At 40.8% G+C, this 20099-nt stretch overlaps 1 protein-coding gene across 1 annotated transcript in view; it reads left to right on the forward strand.

Moving 5' to 3' along the window:
- The window catches only part of LOC126412995 (venom carboxylesterase-6-like), a 122137-nt gene extending 103084 nt beyond the window's left edge, over positions 1–19053 (forward strand). Inside the window, exons 7-10 of the mRNA XM_050082887.1 lie at positions 3679–3860; positions 9643–9766; positions 12367–12499; positions 18906–19053. Coding sequence (XP_049938844.1) covers positions 3679–3860; positions 9643–9766; positions 12367–12499; positions 18906–19053 — 587 coding nt within the window. The remainder of the gene's footprint in view (positions 1–3678; positions 3861–9642; positions 9767–12366; positions 12500–18905) is intronic.
- Positions 19054–20099: the final 1046 nt, after the last annotated feature.

A 20099-nucleotide genomic window follows, 5' to 3' on the forward strand; every position in this document is an offset into this window, starting at 1 on the left:
GTTCAGTGCCTGAGGTCGCGCCTGTCTGAAGAAAAGCTGAGGTAGGTACCGCATTTGCATCGATGTCCATCGTGCTCTGGAGAGTTGGTGATGTCGTAGCTGTCAGAGGAGATTGTGCCGGTGAGGCGGTGGCAGCAGCGTCAGTTCCAGTGGGGAGTGCAGGGCGGAGAACAGGCACTACCTGAAGTGACGCATCGGGGCTGTGTACGGCTGTGGCGTAGCTGTCTGGTAAAGAAGTGACCGTCGCTTTGGGAGCTGGGGCACAGGTCGGAACATGGAGCAAACGTCGGTGAAGACAGTCTGACCGAACATGGCCCTCTTGTCCGCAACCGGCACACGTCCGCGGTTGGCCAACATATATAACGATGGCTCGCACGCTACCTATTAGCGGATAGGATGGTGCATGTTTGGAGAGTTCTATTTTGATTTGGCGGACACCATTCAACACGTGGTATGTCGTAAATATCTGCCATTTTTCCGCGATGTGCCCCACAACATTGGCCTAGGGTCGAAAAGCTTCGACGACCACGTCTTGTGGCACTTCGAAAGGGAGCACGAAGACCCGAATTGTTCGAAGACCGAAATGAACCTCTCCAATATGCCCGTCAGAATGCTTGAACTTGAGTCCGTGTGCGTGTTATCGAACTACCTCAGCACATGCTGTCTCCGTCGTCACCTTAATATAGACGACACTGCCAGTGATAGAGAAGTGAATACCTATCAGTTCCTGGGGGTCCAGACGTAGGTCTTCGTGAATAAATTGTTCAATTTCATAAGCGCGTGGTCACACATGTTCGGCTAGGAATGTTACTTCTAGTTTTGCTCGGCGATAACAGTGCGCCATGAGGTGCAATAGTAATGGACTCTCCACAACAGGAAATACCGCGACGCAGAAGTGAACAACTGCGGTGCGCTGTCCGGCGTGGGGAGTCGCTCCTCACGTGACAACTGCCGACAGCCGACTCTTGCGTGGTAATCGGTGACGCTACCGCTGCGCTACGGAGGTGAACATTTTATGTTCATCTCCTGAAGGATGGATCTACCTATCGGAAATATGGTAGAACATGTGTTTAGCAGTCGGTATTGAGTTAGAAGCAGCGTTTCTTAGTCTTAGTGGTGCTGTAAGAAAAATTTATCCAAAAGCGTTTTCTTACAAGAACAATCATGCTGCTAAGTCACGAAGAAAGAACTAGTTTGCATTGATTCAGGTTACCAAGCTATCTGAATGTCAGATGAACCAGAAGTGGTACCAGCAATGCTGCTGGCACATGGGTGGTATTTAGAGTAGGATCATTAAAATTTTTACTAAAGATATCCGGTATATTTTCACGGAAAGCACATTGTTCGCTATACGTAGCAACTTTGGATGTTCTGAGAATTGAGATAATTATTGTTTGATTCAGTTTTCCAAAACGAAATACTTGCCTCAATAGCATGCTTGAAAACAATTGCGGTTTTATATTCATGTTACACTTGCTGTTTAATGTAGGACATTTCAAGTTATTGCTAACATTGGTCGATGGATAAGAAAAGTTTTGTAAGGCCGGAGTGAGAAATGGATAGCATCAGTAGATAAATGACAGTTGTGGTACAAACTCTATGACCGCCTTTTGTATCTCGCATGTTAAACGTCTCAGATTTCTCGGAGAAAATTCTAACTGCAATATCAGATGACCTTAAAACTCGAAATTCCGACTTGTATCCCACCAGAAATGGCACAAGATGTAGTTAAAATGCGAATTACATACTGGATATTTGGTATTGCCACGTTCGATATAATATGTGTATACATTTGTCAACAATGCTGCTTGGCATATAACTATTGCGCTTTACCTATTGTAGAAATCTGAAAGTAAGCACGGCAGTTAGTTATGAGTGCATTGAGAAGTCCGTAATACGTGGAACATACCGAAATTAAGTTTCGTCATCGAAAGTCTCCTCGGACTTGATTCAATATTTCGGCGAATGAACTGTCTCCCGTCTTGAGGAGAACGCTGCTGCGCTGCCAACCTAATTTCAATTGCCTCTTTATATATACTGTGCCAAAAACCGAAAGTGTTGGGTACTATCAAAGTCTCGTAAAATTAAAAAAAAATGGCTCTGAACACTATGGGACTTAGCATCTGAGGTCATCAGTCCCCTAGAACTTAGAACTACTTAAACCCAACTAACCTAAGGACATCACACACATCTATGCCCGAGGCAGGATTCGAACCTGCGACTATAGCGGTCGTGTGATTCCAGATTGTAGCGCCTAGAACCGCTTGGCCACTCCGGCCGGCGTAAACTTTCATCCCGTGTCCATTATTAGGTCAATGTTTTATCGGGTTTTGTAGCTTCGTATGACGGCGATGTTCCACATACCTGTCCTGAACTGTGTTTTATGTATGCCGGGCCTGGGGTATGGAGTTTGGACCATCCCCAGTGGTGAATGGAGAGGAGCATAAATCAGTGGCCTTTATTCCTTATGCTGGAGGCATGTAATTTAAGAAGAATTTTAAGCAGGTTTAATATTAAGAGTGTGTTCCCTCCAACTTCGGAGATTAGGGCACTACTCAGCTTGGGGGCTAGAAAATCTGGCATATATAAAATTCCCTGTCAATGTGAGAAGGCAGACATCGGTGATTAGATTAGCACAGATTCTCTTGCGCTAAGTCATAAATGCACTGAGTAAATGAATGTGACAAGTACAGATTCTACCACTAGATCATTAATTAGTTTGTATTCTAAAAGGATAGAAGTTGGAGCAGTGAGTTAAAATTTGTGTGCTGTCTGGAAGTTGATCCGGGGTTTCTTGATTACTAGGCAGATGTGATAACCACTACACTACCATAGAATTATGGCTACGAGAGATGCACGGACTACCCTAGTCCAGTGGCCTCCTTAACACAAAATTTAATTCATTACTTCTGCTTCTATCCTTATCGACGATAAAGTTAAGACTCAAATGTCTTCATGAAAATGTAATCCCATTATGTTAGGAGATCACTTATGCCTGACATACAGGCAACATTTCCCCATTACGTACAAAGCTTGGGTAGTGTTCCAGTATCGAAGAGCCATAGCAATACTGACGATTTGAGAAGAGGAAAATGGAGTGAAGGTATGAATTGAAGTTTAAGAGAAAGTTGAGACTCTTATCTCTCCAGGAAACATAATTACATCACATCAGTAGTTTGTATTGCTAGTTAGTTTCGTTACTCAGCCGGCCGCGGTGGTGTCGCGGTTCTAGGCGCTCAGTCCGGAACCGCGCGACTGCTACGGTCGCAGGTTCGAATCCTGCCTCGGGCATGGATGTGTGTGATGTCCTTAGGTTAGTTAGGTTTAAGTAGTTCTAAGTTCTAGGGGACTGATGACCACAGTTGTTAAGTCCCATAGCGCTCAGAGGCATTTTCGTTACTCAAGTTACGTTAGGAAGCTGTTTATTTTCCAACTGGATTAGTATATAGGGAAGCCGTTTCCTCTAAACGACATCATATACTATTGTACAATCTACGATTTGTGCTGATGTTTTTGAAGATTTATGATACAGTACCGAAAGAGATAACAGAACTGTTGGAATGTCATCTGCTGTGAAAAATAACTGGTATTTGTGTTAACCTTGAAAATGAGATAACAACATTTTCTTCAATTTCGTGAGAGAATCTGGAGATTCAGCAGATGTATTGTGATTTACAGTGTCTGGAGTGATGGAGAGTGCGTCTGTGGCGGCAGATCTCAACGAAAACTTCACGTCCCTGGTGGGGTCTCTGCTGCCAAGGCCCACGAGGGAAGAGCAGGAGGTGGCGGCGCAGCGGCTGGAGGACTTCTACTTTGGGGACCAGGGACTCTCGCAGCAACAGCCGCAGGCAATCTACGATGTCAGTATCAGTTTCTCGTCGCTTCTTATACACAGAACAGTAACATAATCTGCTCCAATAATTGAAAACTTCAATAACGAAGTGTAACTTAAACTTTCTTGACACACCAATGGACGTTCCTAAAGGAAAAGAAGAAGGTTTTAACATGCCATCGACGACGTCGTCATTAGAGATAGAGCTTAAGCTCCGATCTGGAAGGATAGAGAATGATGTTAGCCATTCTCTTTCAAAGAACACGTCCCGTAATTTCCGTAAATCTGTTAGGAAAATCACGGGCAACCTGAATCTGGATGTGTGGACGCGGATTTGAGCCGCCGTCCGATCAAATACAAGTCTTACCACTATGCCACCTCCATCAGTACAACTTCACGTGTCACAAGAGCTAGAGTAACTCTTTCTAGTACTCTTTTCCTCCTTCTTCCTCTTCTCCTTCTTCTAGTTTAGCCATTTGTATCTGCTAGTGAATGGAGGCTTCTTCCATATTGCTCCGCAGCCGTGTCATCAGTTATTACCGTGTTCCAGCTTGAACCATCTCTCCTAGGACTTCTTTTCCATCCCAAAGGTCTCCAACTAGCCATCCTATTTGCTCCATCTGCTGGGCTCTTGCCTACTGTGTAACCAGCCCAACGCCATTGCAACCTGGTATCTATCTTGAGTACGTCTGTTACATCGACATCTACATTCATACTTCGTAAACCATTGTAAAGCACGTGGCAGAGGGTTTGTCCCATTGTACCAATTGTTATGGCCTTTTCCCGTTCCATTCACGTATGGAGCGCGGAAAGAGTGTTTAAATGCCTCTATGCGTGCTGTAATTAATCTAATCATGTCTTCACGATGTCTATGGGAGCGCGTAGGGGTTGTAGTTTATTGCCTGCAGGAGTGGCCGAGCGGTTCTAGGCGCTACAGTCTGGAACTGCGCGACCGCTACGGTCGTAGATTCGAATCCTGCCTCGGGCATGGATGTGTGTGATGTCCTTAGGTTAGTTAGGTTTAAGTAGTTCTAAGTTCTAGGGGACTGATGACCTCAGAAGTTAAGTCCCATAGTGCTCAGAGCCATTTGAATCATTTTTGTAGTTTATTCCTAGAGTCATAATTTAACACCGATTTATAAGTGGGGATAATTTAAGCCTATCTCCAAGTACCTGCCAATTCAGATATTTCAACACCTCTGTGACACTCTCCCGCTGGTCAGACAAACGTGTAACCATTGACGGTGCCCTTCTCTGCATATGTTCAATACCCCCTGTTTGAACTTTTTGGTACAGGCCCCACACATACTCTAGGATAGGTAGCACGAGTGGTTTGTAAGTAATCTCTTCTGAAGAGTGATTGAATTCTCTCAGTATTCTAACAATAAAACGAAGACTACCACCTACTTTACCCAAAACTGAACCTATGAGATCATTCCTTTTCAGGTCCTATAATGCTTGCACACCAGTACTTGTATGAGTTAACAGATTCCAGTTGTGACTCACTGACCAAAAAATCCTCAACCCGATCACAAATTTCGCTTGATACCCCATGCGATCGTACTTTTGGTTATGGTATAGCATAGGTGTGTGACTGAGTTTTTTTTTTTTTTTTTAATCGGACACTACTGCATCTGCCGAACTGCCTACATTTATGGCTTTCGGTAAGTCATGCGAGAAAAGCGAGGGTTGGGGGTTGGGTTTGACATGATCGATGTTTTCGAAATCCATGCTCTTCGAGACAGGTCATTATGTTTGAGCTCTATATTCTAACATTTTAAAACAAATGGATTGCAAGGATATTGGACTGTAGCTTTGTGGGCGACTCCACCTACTGTTCTTGTAGACGGATGTGACTTGTGCTATCTTCCATCTGCGGGTATTGTTTTTCATTCGAGGAGATCTACGATAAATTATACACTAACGTAGGGGCTAACTCAGGTTCAAATTGAGTATAGAAACCGACAGTGATAAGGGTAATGTAAAGCCAGACTGTGGGCACGAACCCCTGAGAGATTATAAAGAACGAGCTTATCAAAAGAAAAACGCAGCTAACAGACGTATTCGAGAGAGTTACAAGGCTGGTTTGGATACTATTACTGCTCGTATTAGCGAGCATAACAAGCTACGAGAACTTTTGGCTGTTGATTTCACAGTTCATTTCCAGACAGTTCTTTCTTTCCATTTAATTTCCGAGTTTCTTACGAGTAAGACTTTAATAGCTTCGCTCATGTTATTGAAGAAATATCGTCTAGGTCTTTCGAATGGTATTCATCTTCGACGATATTCTGCATATCCTTGGTGGATTTTCCTGTCTTCCGCAGCTCGAAGTGCATGTCCAGACGAACAAATTCTTCTGCCTATAATTTTTCTTTTAGCATTTGACACACCTACTTCGGAAACAAGCACAACGATTCCCGGCGGGTTCAGGGATTTTCACCTGCCTCGAGATGACTGGGTGTTCGTGTCGTCCTCATCATTTCATCATCATTCATGAAAGTGGTGAGATTGGACTGAGGAAAGGTTGATAACCTCGCAGTTGAGCGCTCCACAAACCAAACATCATCATCATCAAGCACAATTGCTGCGTACCAGGAGATGGCCTGAGGATGGTAATGTGTGCCGAACCCGATAGTCAGTAGGCAAAATATATAAACTACGACTGTAGACACAAATTTACTCTTTTTCAATACTATAATGGTTACTACTCCACCAACAATATGTCACGAATATGTTTCATTTTAGAAATGGTGTCTCATGATTCATATAAATCATAGACTTCCCTAATAGTTAATTTTCTCTGTTCCGCTGTTTTTTACATTGAGTTCCTTCAAACGTCTCGCTCAAGACATTTCTTTCAAAGTTATTGAGTTTCACCTCTCCTGACGTTGTTAATGTCCAAGGCTCAAAAGCGTATGTTAGAACAGACTTATCTTTCAATCTTTGGGATAAGTACTGAGCATGGTGGATCTGTCGTAAGAAATTGGAATTGGATTCTCTAGGACGGTAGTTCAGACTTTCGTGTGGTTGAAACGTACCTTTCTTGTTTACTGAAATATTTCAAGAAAAGTTTCTGAGTAAGCGACGTTACGAAACATTAGGAAGAATGTATAACTTCGCGTAGTTCAATAATCGCGTCAGTAAGTCACTTCTCAATGACGATGGCGTAAATTTCTCTTTTTAGAGGCGCCGATAGGTGCAAAACATTTGCTCAATCTGAAGTTTAGGTGTTTTATTACCTTAGACCGGTCATCATCAATATAATTTAAAGTGGAGCTGTATCAAGCCAGTGAGTGTCTTTCCTGACATCATTTTTCGACGATGCGTGACCGATCAATAGAGAATAATTTTTACACAGTAAATTACGTACGTTAATGGAAATGATAGGCGAATTAATGTCCGCCCTCCGTTTAACGAAGAGTTAATGATAGAACACGAATAGTGTTCTGTCGCTTCGTCATCGAACAATTTGTCTCCACCTCCTCTTATTTGACGTCTGAAAATTATTATAATACAGTAAAAATTGCTTTCATGAAAAGGAGATAAGGAAGGTGATAACTCTTTTAAATAATTAAAACGGATAGGTAAAATAAACGAAGTGATTATTTTACAGCAAACAAAGAAAACAAAACTTACGTCCGAGCTACTCGCGCTCACACAGGCGAAAGGCATAAACGTAATTAGATAAGTGAACGTATACAAATGGCATATAAAAGGAAATTCTTTACAGAATACACGTCAGAATCCATTGTCATTTATTTACTGGCATTGTAGATTTTAAATGTCACTTAAAAAAAGAAAATAGTGGTACATGGTCATTCAGATACGTATTTTCCTGTGAAATGGGCCAATTTCATGATCTATCCTTCGGTATTCTCAGCTTGTGCTTAATCTCTCAGAACCTCTTCTTCGAAGGGACGTCGAACCCATAGCTTTCTTCCTTTTGGCATAAGTTTCGTATTGCCAAATAGCAACTATTAACTTTTTTGGGATGTGCTATTTATTTCTTCTTTGGCATTGTTATTTGTAATTAAAATTTCCAAGGTAAGTGAAGTGATTTCCTGTACTAGTATGCAAATGTGTGCTGCATTAGGTTACGTAAAAATGTCGAAGTTTTTAATTTTATCAGTATTAATTTGCTATACTGTTCGAAGTAAGCTACTGTATGATATTGTGGTATGTGAATAAATTTGTCACTCATTTTGTGCTATGTTTGCTGTGTCATCAGCATACAGCACTACCTAGAATCTGAGTTCTAGTTGCGTAAAAAGGGGTGACATATTTATTTTCCTGTTTATCTGCACTATTATAAGATTTGTGAAGCAAAGGTTACGCAACATCTTTATTTTTGGCTTCAAAAGTAGGGACATAGCTAATGCAATACCAGACAAATGAGGCACACTGGGCATCAAAATGGTAATGCTATGGAAATTTCGTTCAGTAATAGAACAATTACTAGTGACTCAAACAACAACGAACAGTAAAATATTCAATAAGTTTCTAAAGTTACCTGATGAAGGGTGTTATGAATAGTATAACTTTCGTTTCGGTAGCAAAACCTTGCTTAGCTACAAAGCGATCTATGTGCAGAATCTAAGACATATGCATGAGAAACAGTCTTTATTGACTATAAATATGTGAATTTAAAAGAGAGCTGAAATACGTTTAAAATGTATTGTTCGAATAGATTATTTTACTTATCAAATCGTCAGTCAACGTACCAAAACAAAGATTTATAAGAACTACGTTCATGATTCATTTCAGTTACTTCTGGGAGGACACAGCAGGCTTAATAAATTTGTATCTTAAAATTGTGCTAGTATTGAATGTGGTGCCGGAGACTACGATACTAGCAATGCTTAAGAAAATATAGTTTTAAGTTATAGCCTGGTGGAACGGTGTCTTCAATCACAACGAATCTATTCCAACATACACGAGAATGAGTAAACCTGTTTTATAATTTGGAGAGAACTATCCGTTTCAGAACAGACAGTTGCGATGCAAAATGTGTTGTAGAACGTACATTTTTAGGCGTAGCACTTTAAAAGGTGCGTCTTAAAAGTTTGGAGAACCTCTCAGAAAATAAAGGAAACAATAGTTGCAAACGAAATACATTTATTGGTCCTCAAACGAATCATTAGCTACAACACACTTCTGACATCGGTTGTAAAACTGTTGCAGATTGTCAGCAGACTCTTCTTGGGTAATCCCTTTCAGGGATAATTTAAGGCGGAGAAACAAAACATAGTCTGTTGGTGCTAAATGTGGGGAATTAGGAGAGTTTTGAAGAACAGTTAGCTTGCGCTGAGCCAGGAAGTTGAGCGCGTAAACATTGTGGAACCCAACAACGTGTGACCACGGTGCTTCGAGCGATTGCACAAGTCTGCTGACGGTGACCAACAGACTTACAACCGATGTCAGAACTGTATTGTAGCTAATGCTGATTACTCTGAAGGACAATACAGGTACCTTGTTTGTAACGCTTCCCTGCTTTGTTCTGACACGTCAGCAAACTTTTCAGACTCACTTCATATCAGCAAGTAAATGCTAGCACTGTAGGTGTATTCTGTGATGTTTGAAGAGGAAAGGTCTGGTCAGGGGATCTTTTTGGGAGAATTCTTTCTGATAATTTATCCCCTTAACTAATTATTCGTGCACAGTGTAACGAAATTTTCTCACAGTTATCTTAATAATTCTACTTTCAGCACAGATTGCCATGCATATGATGGCAGTAGAATCGAAAAATAAAATTTTGTATTATATATTACTCCTTACACTAATTATAACTTTATGTTATTTCTAATTTTCAGATGCTTTCCGATCTGTATTTCATTCAAGATACCCAGGCATTTGCTAGGACTGTGGCAAACACAAGTACTCTGCCTATTTACTTCTATTATTTCGACTACGACGGCTACGGCGCCACAGAATACGGTAAGAATTCTTCTCGAAAAGATTTACAAACTTAAATCGAATGAAAGCAATTTTGTTGTTCCAGTACGAAAATGATGTAATATCCAAGACTCAAGAACCGCCCTCAGGGCTCCAAGAAGCAAAGTTACGTGTTCAGGTCCCGGAATGCCACACACTGTAACCTGTTACGGACTTTATAAACAGCGCACGCTCCCCTGCAGAGTGAAGTATCCATTCTGGTAAAAGTCGCCTAGTCCTAGGCTATATCATTCCGCAGATATTCTGTCTTCGAGGATTGCTAATCTACAAAAGTATGGAGACCACATTCTCTGAAGTTTGGAAAGTAGGAACAAGTAATGGAAGAATTAAGGCTATGGGCTCGTATCGTGGGTTGAGCCTGGATTGCTTACGGAAAGCAGTGTTTCCGATCCGATGCCTATTCCGACAAACAACTTTAGTCACGGGGTTTCAAAAATTCACATACTCTGCTGCAGGGTAAAAGGTTCACTGTAGAAACAAACTCCTAGACTGTGGCTAATCTCAAGTTTTGGATACAGTTTTAATCTGTCTGGAAATCATTTAAAATTCTGATCTTAACGCAGTCTATGGTTTACGAGCTCAAGCATGTCGACCTGAAATTTGACCTCACATTGGCAATTCTGTCTTTACATGGTATGATAATCTCTTAGTTCTTGAATTTAACACCTGCTTGTAAGTACTCTGAATCTATCGTTTACATCATATTATCATATTATACATTCTCTGTCACTAATAACGTATTTGAATCAGAATTACGAAAGACATATTTGTTGCTGTCATATTTTACTTGCTGCTAGTGAAACCTTGCAATTGCTAAATGTGTCTGGTGATTGGATATAGGTCCTAATCTCTTCATGCTCCCTCTGTCCATTTCCTCCTCATCCCTTTCTCTGTCCATCTCTTCCTCCTCCCCCCGCCCCCTCCACCCCCTCTCTCTCTGTGTCCATAACGTCCTCCCACTATACTCTCCAGTTTCTCCTCCTTTCTCTCTGACCATCTTCTCCTTCGTCTCTTTATGTCCACCCTCCGTCTATCTCCTCTCCCCCCTCCCCCCTCCCGTATCTCTCTGACCATAAGCTTTGTTTATAGTTATTGCGAACGAAACCTTGATTGGGAGTTAAATTTACTTAAAATGAGTGGGAAAATGGTTGGTGTCACAAGTGTGTGAGACATGAGAGAGACCTGTCCAGCTGCTGGACCTGTGAGGATAGTGGCTTCAGTGAGAGTATTTTGCAATTTTGATCTACAAATGGGTGGCACTATAACGTTTCAGATGCTCCAGGTCCGTAGTAGTACTCTAATCGTAATCCAATAAGTCATAGAAACTACTTTCCTATTTTCCATTAAAACTAACTGTGGGTAAGAAAACAGAGCAAAGACAACGTTGTGCAGGCAATTTTTTTTTACAATTATGTACGGAAATAAAGAATAAATTTCAGAGAAACCATTTGTCTAATGGTTTGTAAGCCCTGTTATCGTAGTTAAAACTGACCGAAAATGTTAGGATCTGTATATTTTCGCAGCACAGCATTTTCACTCTCGCAGTTATTTTAACAGAAAACCTGCAAATTGTGGTTTAAAAAAATTTACAGCATATGTCAGTATGAATGTTTATTAGAGAATCGTGTAAAAATTGGAAGTAAATTGGTCAAGCACTTCGAGAATTTTGCTAAAAACGTTTCTATCTTCTATTGTAGATTTATTTATATACCGTATATATATTACAAATAGGTAGTCTATGTCCGTCTAAACGTTTATTAGAGCATTGTTTTAAAATCTGAAGTAAATTGGACGAGAGATTTTTGGTGCAACTTTAAGCAACGACTTATACATAGTGGTATTCTTATTATATAACAAAAACATCTGTCAAAACTTTTATCTGACTATCACGTAAAAATTAGAAGTAAATGGGTCAAGAACTTTTCGAGATTTTTCCTAGCAATGTTTCCGCTTTAGTGTGTACACAGTTACATATCATGTTCACTAAAAAATATTTAACTTATGTCCGTCAGAAAGTTTATTAGAGTACGTTTAAGAATTTTTCGATATTTTTGTTAACAAAGTTAAACAACAACTGGTTTTTATATAGTAGTATGGATGATATGGGCCTCAAAAAATACGTGTCGAGGCAGCTAAGACTGACCAGCACAGATGTATCCAGAACTTGCACACTTCGCTGAGTTAAAGAAGATCGTGTTGTGAATTATCAGACGTGCAATAGTAATCACCGAAAATATGCAGTCAGGTCCGATGACCTTGGAGGCCAGTAATGTTAAACTGAATCATTTGGTCCAAGGCCACAGAAAAAGTGTATACTAAGTTGCAGTAAAGAGAAAAGAAATTGTCGTAATTCGGCAGTTATAATATTTAATTTGCTTGCACACTTCAGAAACTTCGCCACGTTGTCGGTTATAATACAGAGAAAACAGCAGTTCGATGTGTTTATCTTCATTTTCTCGGTATCGTTGGGTTATCAGTCTTACCTACCTCACCGTATGGAGCTCAATAAATGGATTTACGACCTAGTAGATGATAAACCTTGCTGCTGGTTTGTACTGAGCTAATTCAGATACATTTCACAGGAATGGCACACGCTGAGGAGACTCACTACCTGTTTATGCAAGAGGACGGGGGACCCAACAAGGACCCTGAGTCCGACGACTGGAAAGTGCTGCAGCTGCTGGCAACACTCTGGACAAATTTCGCTAAGTACCGGTAAGTACTTTATTTGTAACATTTACAGTAAACACGATTATACCAATAACAGGGGCTGTTCGGTAAGTTAAGCACTGATGATGTCTGATGGGCTCAAGAGTTGGGACAGTGGAGGGATTTCGTCACAGTTGTGTCGCCCGGCTCTTTGCGAGTCTGATAGTGCCGCGGAAAGGTTACTGAACAATTTTTTTGAATCGGAACTGTAAATTAAAATGGCCACTATCATCGAAAATACCGCCGCCTGCGAATTGCGTTCTGTTATTCTTTTTCTGAACTTGAATGATGTGGTGATTCATGATTTGTGGGGTATACGGAGAGAAAATAATGAGTGACAATGGTGTATGAAAATGAGGTCGTTTGTTTCCGTAATGTAGGACGAATTTTTATGAAGATTAAAAAAAGCGGACGACTATCTGTTCTGACAAATGAACTCATTGCAAAAATTAATGTCAGTATCAGAGATAATCGTCGGTTCACGATTACAGAATTAGTAGGCGGAAATCGCAGGTAGTGCTCCACGAACTTGTGACAAACTTCGTTATTACAAACATTGTGCACAATGTGTCCCAAAATGCTGGCTTACGTTTACACAACGAAGAGAAAGAGATGCGGTACTGTGCAGAAGGAAACAGATTCCTCTACCACGATTAGACAAGGGATGAAATGGGGGCTGCGTATGTCAATCTGGAAATAAAAAGCCAATCAATGGTATGAGACCTTATAAAACTACTGTCTGTTACTGCTATGCCATAACCTTAAAGTTGGAGGCAGGTCGTTAAATAAAACTATGTTGTTAGAGGAATTATGGTATAAAGCAACAGAGCAGCGTTACCCTCTGAGAGGAATTTTGTTATGTTGACCGTGTTGTACCTAACGGAGGTGGCTTATCGGAAATCAAAGTCAGAATTTCGTAAATATTTGAACAGTACAAACAATGTTTTACCTAGCTACACCGTTTAAAGAATAAGGAAAACTGTCGCCAGCCTAATTAGGCAAGAGAAAGATAAACGTTCTTGTTTAAGAAAGTAGGTATGAGTAACTTCAACGGACAAACATAGCCGCTATTTTACCACGCGCGAGTGCAATGAACTCTGACACTTGCCTATGTTAACGTTAAGGTTGGGACTAAAAGCTAGAGCAGCACAAACTATTTGCAAAAATATAACAAATAACTAAACACACTATTACTTTCAGGGATTATTCAAACTGAATTGCCTTTATAACGCTACTATTAATATTCACTGCAGAATCATTAATTGAACATAGGTTCAGTATTATTGTTCAAACATATTCCTAGCTGACATAAAATTATAAATGTAGTTCACTGCAAAATTATGAACTGGTCACAGGTTAAGTATCTCTCAACTAAATACTATTCTGTTTAGAATGAAAGTTAAATGGAATTCACTAACGGGTTACTTCTCACTGTCTTTTGAATAAAGAAATTATTGTTTTCATAAATAGTGGTAAAGAATAACCTGCTGATTTTATTACACTATTAATATGCACTTTCAATACCCAAAAGAAACAAGTGCTTAGCAAGCATGAGTGTATAACTTTCCATAAATGCAGTTCACGACTTTTGCTACAGTGGGACACAATGTTGACAACTTTACGAGAAACTGACTCACCTTTTAAAGTTTACTACAGGCAGCATTATGATCATTAACTAAGCAACACTTTATGAGCCTCAGTTTTAAGGGCTTTTAATCTTTAAAAGTAACTGCAAATTGTCTTTATTACCACAATCTTCTACTTTCAAGTAAATGATTAAATAGGAGACTTTGAAACTCCACAAAACTTTAAATTAGACTGTTTCCATCCCTGGGAGGCTTTCACAAGACTACATTTACTACCTTCCACAATTTCACTAAATCCACAATAAATCTGAACAGTCCCTTCTTACCAAAGATCAAACGACATTATTCTAAGGCTTTCATTTTTTCCACAAACTAGGACACTCGGTAATCATAGTTTAAATGGAGAGGAATCTGAAAGGTGTTGTGATAGGGAAAATATCAAGGTAGGTACATAAATTCAGTTATAAGTTACCTTATATTTGAACACACTAACACATCCAATAAGCTGATCCTACACTATACATCATTATTGTATTCCGTTACAGTGATTGCCCAATGTGGTGGCAACTGCATGTTGGTAGGTGGATTTGCAGGCAGATTTGCTGGACTCTGTCCCTTCTTGGTGGCGAAGATGGATACCAATTCCAGAATCGTTCCAGCTACTTATCCATCCATCCGAGGCATTGGAAAGTGGCAGAAAAAGCCTCTCTCGGAACCAACACAATATGCAACTTTTACATGGCAGTTCACAGTTTGATATCTCGTCCCCGACTGACTCTTGTTCCACCTTTTCTACCTAGGCCAACCACAATTTGCGCGCGCTACACAGTTCCGTTCCCGAGGGGGACCACTACACCTTTTATATACTAAAGAACTAAGAACCCTAAGTGAGGATCAGTGGTTTACATAACAGAAACACATTAAATGAAACAGAACTTTTGCACATATTGACATTTCTACAAAAAATTATTCCCACAGAAATTACAATTATATATAGTAAGTTTTGTTCCCTCCAAATGGGACAAAGAATTTAAATGACAGATGTACTACATTGCATAGAATCAAACCACGACATCAAAGCTTTAACAAAGAAAGGACTATACAATTTTATGTTATCGATTCAAACACATTTACAGATACTCAACGTTATAACATTAAACCAAAGCAAAAAAGCGATATAAATCCGTACAGCATTAGAGCTATGGTGTTATCTCGCCATGAGAACCTTTAAAGTGCCGCTAAACGAAATCTGTATAAAAGCTAGTGAAACTATTTTTGAGACAGAAAGGGGTATTCCTTGTTGTAAGGCAATAACGTCTAAAATTTACTGTGAAATACTGAACAAGTTCATTAGAGCCATCCAGAATAAAAGGCTTGGTATGTTGAGCCCTGGGGTCCTTTTTTGCTGCACTACGGCACGAAAGTAAATGTTGCTTAAGGGTTTCTTCTAGATACAGCCCTGATTTGCCAAGCTGAATTGTCACCTGTTTCTGAATGTGAAAAAACGAGAGAATCACAATGGTTTGAAGGTGATGATGAGTTAAAAAGAGAGAGTGAAACCAGGGCTTAGCACATAAACGACAGAATTCTGTACTAGGGTAATGAAATACTCGTCCTTGATATAAAAGTGGTTTAATGTGGGGTGCAATTAAGAAGAAAAATAGCTGTCAGTTTTAGCTTAAAGTTGTATGCAATAAAAAGCTCTTTGATTACCGATATTATTATTATTATTATTATTATTATTACTATTAACAAAATCACTTTTCGAAAGCCATCGTAAAATTCTTCGTTGTGGGACAGCAACGAAATGTAAGAACTCGGTTTGGAATGAGGAAGTCGATCTGCCTCACTGGGAAAATCCATAGCAAAGGAACGTTGTGGTGTGAACCATTATTTTTACTCGAAAGTTGTTTTCAATCCTCTTTCATGTTTGTATTGGGGAATTCTTATGGGCTTCGACTGAAGTGTCCCGACTTGGGACACTTTCACAGTAAGTCAGTTGATTACGCTCAGAAATCAATTTATTGATTTGTTTGAAACAAACTGCAAAACGATTTAGAAAAGATATCTGAATGGTGCGAAATGTGGCAGTAGACTTTAAATAACGAAAAGTGTGACGTCATCCACATGAGTGCTAAAAGGAACTCAAACTTCGGTTACACGATAAATCGGTTTAATCTAAAAGCCGTAAATTCAACTAAATACCTAGGTATTACAATTACGAACAGCTTAAATTTGAAGAAACTCATAGAAAATGTTATGGGGAAGGCTAACCAAAGACTGCGTTTTATTGACAGGACATTTAGAAAATGTAACAGACCTATTAAGGAGTCTGCCTACACTACGCTTGTCCGTCCTCTTTTAGACTACTGCTGCGCGGTGTTGGATGGATCCTTACCAGATAGGACTGACGGAGTACATCGAAAAAGTTCAAAGAAAGGCAGCCCGTTTTGTATTATAGCGAAATATGGGAGAGAGTGTCCCAGAAATGATACAGGATTTGGGCTGGAAATCATTAAAAGAAAGACGTTTTTCGTTGCGACGGAGTCTTCTCACGAAATTCCAGTCACCAATTTTCTCCTCCGAATACGAAAATATTTTGTTGACACCGAACTACATAGCGAGGAACGATCACCACAATGAAATAAGGGAAATCATAGCTCGTTCGGAAATATGTAGGTGTTCATTCTTTCCGCGCGCTTTACAAGATTGGAATAATAGAGAATTGTGAAGGTCGTTCGATGAACCCTCTGCCAAGCACTTGAATGTGATTTGCAAGTATCCATGTAGACTCAATCAGTTTATGCTTACAAATATAAGTTCTGCGATCCTATAGCAGTTCAAAACAAGTCCGTCTTGAAAATAAAGGAATGAATTCTTGGGCAGCTTAAAGTTCTTGGAAAACGACACATCTCTCCGTGAGACTCCCTTCTGGAAAGTTCTATTGGAAACGAAACATACTACATTTTTAGACATCAAAAGCAAGCGGAAAATTAAGGTTCCATTTCACGAACGGTGCAAGGAAAATGGTTCAAATGGCTCTGAGCACTATGGGACTTAACTTCTAAGGTCATCAGTCCCCTAGAATTTAGAACTAACCTAAGGACATCACACTCATCCATGCCCGAGACAGGGCGACCGTAGCGGTCGCGCGGTTCCAAACTGTAGCGCCTAGAACCGCTCGGTCACTCCGGCCAGCCCAGTACAAGGAGTTCCAGCATCAGAGACCAAGGCCGAAGCAGCTACGCGTGATGCGCGATGGTCCCGGGTGGCAAATGCGACGTCAAGTCCTGGCGGAGGCGTGATGCTGCCGATCTTGTAATTTTGCTGGCGGAGACGGAACTGCCTGCTGCTCGCCAGACGAGCGGATGACCACCTGATAGCTATTGGTCTAGCGATGTGGGCTCCGATTGGCTGAGGAAAACGGCGCCGCGGATGCAACAAAAAGCCGGTTGACGTGACGACCTTTATTGATCTTGCGCATGCCCTCTGAAGTAGCGTGCTTCCTGTAGGTCAATGGAAGTTCGCCTGACCCTGGTTGGTTCGCCTTAGGAGCTGGAGCGATGACCGCATAACGGCGCTGTGTTGCGGGTTGGCGGCACTGCAGGAGACCCCGGAAATACGCCATCGATGTTTCGACACTGGACACAAATTACACACAGCCAAAACCCAAAGTACGCTTGCGAAATTGGCAACATATGCATATTTTATTAAGCTACTTACCTTGTTGTCCAGCTCCACTGATCTCGACCTCCAAGGGAAATTCTTTTTAAGTATCTTTTCGATTAGAACATGAGTGTAAGCTGTTACACTAATTGCTATCATTAGCGATAATACCGACCCAATGGCTGGTGGTTCCAATTTTTGCTCTTAAAATAGTTGAGATTCATTGTCTAGTAGACTTGATGCATCCTTCCAGGAATTCCTCTCTTACGCCTGCCACTTTCTTCAGAGTAGGACTTCTATCCTAAGTTCTCAAGTATTTGTTGGATATATGCCAGTATACACTTAACGACAAAAAAGAAAAGAAGACCAGAAACACACACCATGAAGGAATGACCCGAGTTACTGGATGCCATCCTGAGGGTATCGTGCCAAATTCTGTCCAACTGGCGTGTTAGATCGTCAAAACCCTAGCTGTTTGGAGGCTCTACCTGTAAAGCTCCAAACTCTCCCAGGTGGGGAGAGATCCCACGAAACTCTTGCCGTGTGCGAGAGGGAATTAGGTTGCTATAACGAAAGACGAGTATGAATTGTCATGAAGGGCAACAAAACGGTGCATAGAAAATCGTCAACTTACTTCTGTTTTGTAAGGGTGCCGCATACCACAACATAAGATGTCCTACTGTGAAAAGGAGTAGTACCACAGACTACCTCTTCTGGTTGTTGGGCCTTATGGAGTTCGACAATGAGGTTGGTAACCCACTGTTGTCAGGGCTCCAGATGCCTTTACCCTCCCTGCCTTATCGTGGACCGAAGTAGAACTGTCGTCAATGATAAGTTCCGCTTCGTACTAAGCCCCGATGGCCAGCGAAGATCTGTCTGCAGACGCTCTGGACAGCGGTGGGATATCAATCTGTCCCTCGTCAATAGCCCATCAACCAGGATTGATAGTTTGGGGTGCCATTTCTTTTCGTAGCATGACCTCTTTGGTTGCAATTCGCGGCACCCTTACAGTACAGGGTTATGGTAAGTCGACGATATTCTATGCCCGTCCCCTCTGTAGAGATAATGAGATAATCATCTTTAATGCAGCCGTACATTATCCAGGTGTATGTTTACCTTCTCCTTGTTTGCTTTTGGTTTTAATTTATTTTTATTTTCAGTGACCCTGCTCCTTCTGGAAGCCCAGTGACGTGGGAGAAGTACAGTTCTGAAGCCTCCAACTACCTGCACATGCGGCTGGAGTTTGAGACCAACCAAGATCTTCTCCATGACCGCACTGAGTTGTGGAAACAGATATTGCCTGTTTAAAGAAGGACGTTACACGTCGTCTCAGACACTCAGTTCGTTTCACATCAATGTGAACTTAAATAAAACATCATTTTCCTTTTAAATAATTATATCATTCATTTCTCAGTGACTTAGCGGCATACACTTCCTGATGGAATATGTAAAATAGCAGTTTACGAAACACAGTATGGATTGGCCATGAAAAGTCACATTAATACAAGGAATCCTACGCAATACAATGGAGCGTCTATGTTGGCAAACCTTCGTGAATCGTGCTTGGATACACATTTCCAACATAAAGTTGTGTATTCGACTCGAAAATCCAATACCTATGGCTCTCGAAATGCATCTGACTGGTTATTGAAAATTTATCATTACCAGTGCGAAAAGTGTACTCACTTATAGGCAGAATGATGTGTTTAATTAATTTATTATTAGTTTTCACGAAGTAAGGAAATTCTCCTTTTGGTGTGGTCAAACAGATATATTTTGCTTGTAATAAGACTGTGCTCGTTTCTTTAGACTTGAGAACGTATGCTTTTCAGCTATCGGAATCGAGTTTGGTGGCTTCTGAGAGAATATGCTTCGTTACGAAGTAAACCTGACCATGTGCCAAATACGATATGTCTCTCTTATACTTTTCAGATTGCGACCGAACCGCCGAATCTTTCCATCAGTAAATGGGGTATGTTCTCAACTGACTCAGTTGTTTTAACCCCCCCCCCCCCCCACTGACGGAATGACCCGCTTCCTACTTCCGTATGTATAAAGCCAATACGGACTTGTAGCTGTCACGCCTTTGCGCTTACTGCTACGTATTTTCACCATAAATAGCTCAGCCCTAATGGTAAGAGTTAGTAGTGAATTCACGTTATTAATCTTTGAAGACAGCACAGCTGCCACAAGCTCAGCTCACTTTTACTCCACTCCTACCCTCACCATTGCACCACATTAACTAGGTGCTACATGGACCTTGCTAAATTCACTTGCGTATACATTTTTGACCGTTACTCGCCAGTATTTACCTATTGGATTAGTACACTCCTAACCGGACTATTTCTCAAAGA

The sequence above is a fragment of the Schistocerca serialis genome, chromosome 7 (assembly GCF_023864345.2).
Source record: "Schistocerca serialis cubense isolate TAMUIC-IGC-003099 chromosome 7, iqSchSeri2.2, whole genome shotgun sequence".
Lineage (NCBI taxonomy): Eukaryota > Metazoa > Arthropoda > Insecta > Orthoptera > Acrididae > Schistocerca > Schistocerca serialis.